Source organism: Ruditapes philippinarum, unplaced genomic scaffold (assembly GCF_026571515.1).
Source record: "Ruditapes philippinarum isolate M1 unplaced genomic scaffold, ASM2657151v2 ctg1544_1_1_1_1, whole genome shotgun sequence".
Classification (NCBI taxonomy): Eukaryota; Metazoa; Mollusca; class Bivalvia; order Venerida; family Veneridae; genus Ruditapes; species Ruditapes philippinarum.
Window position 1 is genome coordinate 209,724 of NW_026866414.1, and position 2,697 is coordinate 212,420.

At 32.7% G+C, this 2,697-nt stretch overlaps 1 protein-coding gene across 1 annotated transcript; it reads left to right on the forward strand.

The window, feature by feature from the left end:
* Nucleotides 1-776: 776 nt before the first annotated feature.
* LOC132732412 (uncharacterized) lies at nt 777-2,333 on the forward strand. Its single transcript, XM_060718829.1, has one exon. It carries the CDS (start codon nt 1,074-1,076, stop codon nt 1,749-1,751), a length of 678 nt encoding a protein of 225 aa, XP_060574812.1. The 5' UTR covers nt 777-1,073; the 3' UTR covers nt 1,752-2,333.
* Nucleotides 2,334-2,697: the final 364 nt, after the last annotated feature.

Sequence of the window (2,697 nt, forward strand, 5' to 3'; positions counted from 1 at the left end):
ACGTTTTTACTCTTTTTTACTATCATTAGGTAACCGAGATGTTTAATATGAATAATTACCCAATGTATGGGCCACAAACAACAAAAATACAGACTATTATATGACTGTTCACAAATCAAATAGAGCTTTAGATTCTGTGGTTTCTAAGTGTATCGAAGATTTACATGGATCGGCATTTTGTTCTTCAAATTTTCTCAACTCCGTGCCCATCAATATATTATTGAATTCCTCAAACTTTCTCCTTCGATTTTAATTAAACTAATTAGGATTTATTTATTTATTTTATTTACTCTAGGGGTTTCCTTGATTTCATTGATTGCTATTAATATTATTGATTGGTACATTTCTTCTGTGCCTCTTCCTTCCCTTTTGTCATTAGACTACCATGTCCCTGTGTGATTGGTTTTGTCGAGGGCTACGTGCTATGCACTTGTCAATGCTTTATCGTTCTTTTGTCACATTTGTTTTGGTGATTTTAACCAATATAATAAAATGTGAACATTTATTCTGTTATTAACATATGTTCTGAATACTTTGTTGAATCTTTTTGTTCATTCTATGTACACCAATGAATTGACCATCTCCAAACAATCCTAAATTGATATTGTTTCTGAAAAATGATATTTTTATTAACCTTTACCAGTCTTATATACTGTAAAAGTTGCTAAAACAATTAATCTACAAAGAATGATTCTTTTAAAACAGATTTATGATAGATTCATTCTTCCTTCGAGACTTTCGAAATTTGTTTTATTGATTATATATTGTAGAAGAAGACCAGATATATGTCTGCAAGATTTGTGTCAGTAAGCCACGTTCATACAACAGTCTAAATAATTGCAAGAGACACGTGCAGACATTTCACTCAGGGTTCTTTTATTAGTGTATTGGATGCGGGAAGGAATATACCAGAAAACCAAAAGCAAAACACAACTTTGCAAGTACAAGTAAATTTGTCCTTGTTCACAAAGAGACTAGTCTAATTGACACCACAGCCGTTCAGAAAAGAAAACTACTGGATATTGAAATTATACATAATATTAAAGAAGAGTTGAAATTCCCTACAAGTAATCATGAAAAGAACTTATCATCCTTATAAATTGAAGAAAAGAATCAATCCAAAAGAAAACCAAAATCATATGGAATCAGCTCATGATTCTGACTCATACTCTGTTCCTCGTTCACCAGAAATAATTAGAGGCCGGCCACTTGCATTAGACAAGAATGTAGTTGAACCCGGGTCGTTTAGCGACTTTCTCACCTCGTCATCCGAGCCGACCCACAATGCTATAACTGAAATTTCTTCTCGACAAAATGAAGAGCAATTAGCAGATACTGATTCCGGTTCAAAACGAAAAGATGTTTTTGAGAAAGTGGTCAAAGAGGCAAGAGAAATTATTCACCATAAGATGTTACAAATCCAGCATTGGCGGGGCGATGAAATTACTCTATGGGTAGGAGGAAAGAGCTTTGTCACAACGAAATCAACATTGATGAAAGAACCAAGTTTTCTTTACAAACTGAATGTAACCGCTGATTCAGTGATAACGATAGACAGAGACCCGTCCCACTTCAAATTTATTCTGAATTATTTAAGGTATGATTGCACAATGCCGATAGGTTGTCTTCCGAATGATCTACAGGTTATGAATGAATTGAAACAAGAGGCTTCTTATTTTTGTCTACCAAAACTAGAATTTATCATTCAAAAAAAGATCGTTATTTTGCAAGAACTCTTGGGATTGTTATAATTTCAAATCGATAATGATATCAATCGGATTAAATCAGACTAAGAATTTAATTAAACACATCAAGGACTTTTATATTATCAAATAATAGGTATATTCACGGGGTTATAAGTGTTCCACTCATGACAATGTATTTTAAAAAACAGAGTTATTCTGACATGTCATGTATTCTTGTGACGACGGTTACAGCTGGAAACGTCATGGACTTTGTCGTCTGGCTAGTAAAAACATGAAGAAATAAATAGTTGACAAAATGGCAATAATCTGTCTTTGATATAAATGAACATCGAAGTACAATAACAAAGATATAACATAATGATTGCCACTAACTTTGATCTATTCGTGGAAAACAAATCTGCTAAAGTAACTACAGCCAAAATGTTTGGAGTAATAAATAGCTAAGGAGGATGTTGCTCTTTTTAGTAACTGACAATAAGAATTTATTAAAGTGAAAACACATCAGCAGTAACAAACATTTTATGCATAACTCTGAACTTTATTTAAATTTTCTGGTAATACAGTCATTGTAAATAAGGGATTAAAATTTATAACAAACCACTGTGCATAGTGCGGAAGAGGAACAGGAATGCACATAAATGAGTTAAGGTTATATTTTATTCAGAACAACTACATTTCAAAAACGTGTCGCTGATAATATGAGGGTTACTCTATAGGTAGGAGGGAACAGCTTTGCACATATGGAAAAAGTAACGGTATTCTTTATATTTTGGGGCGGAATTTACGCTCAAATATGAAACTTCCATGTTTTAAGTGCATACAATAATGATCAACGACTGATGCTTTTTTTTGCTAGTTTGGTTTTGCAGTTTCTGAATGGAATATCTTGATCTGCTTTATTACATTAACTTGTACAGGGTTGATTTGGCAAGCTCAGTGTCAAGACTACATGTAACAACATCCTTAAAACAAAATATATTTAAATACATAT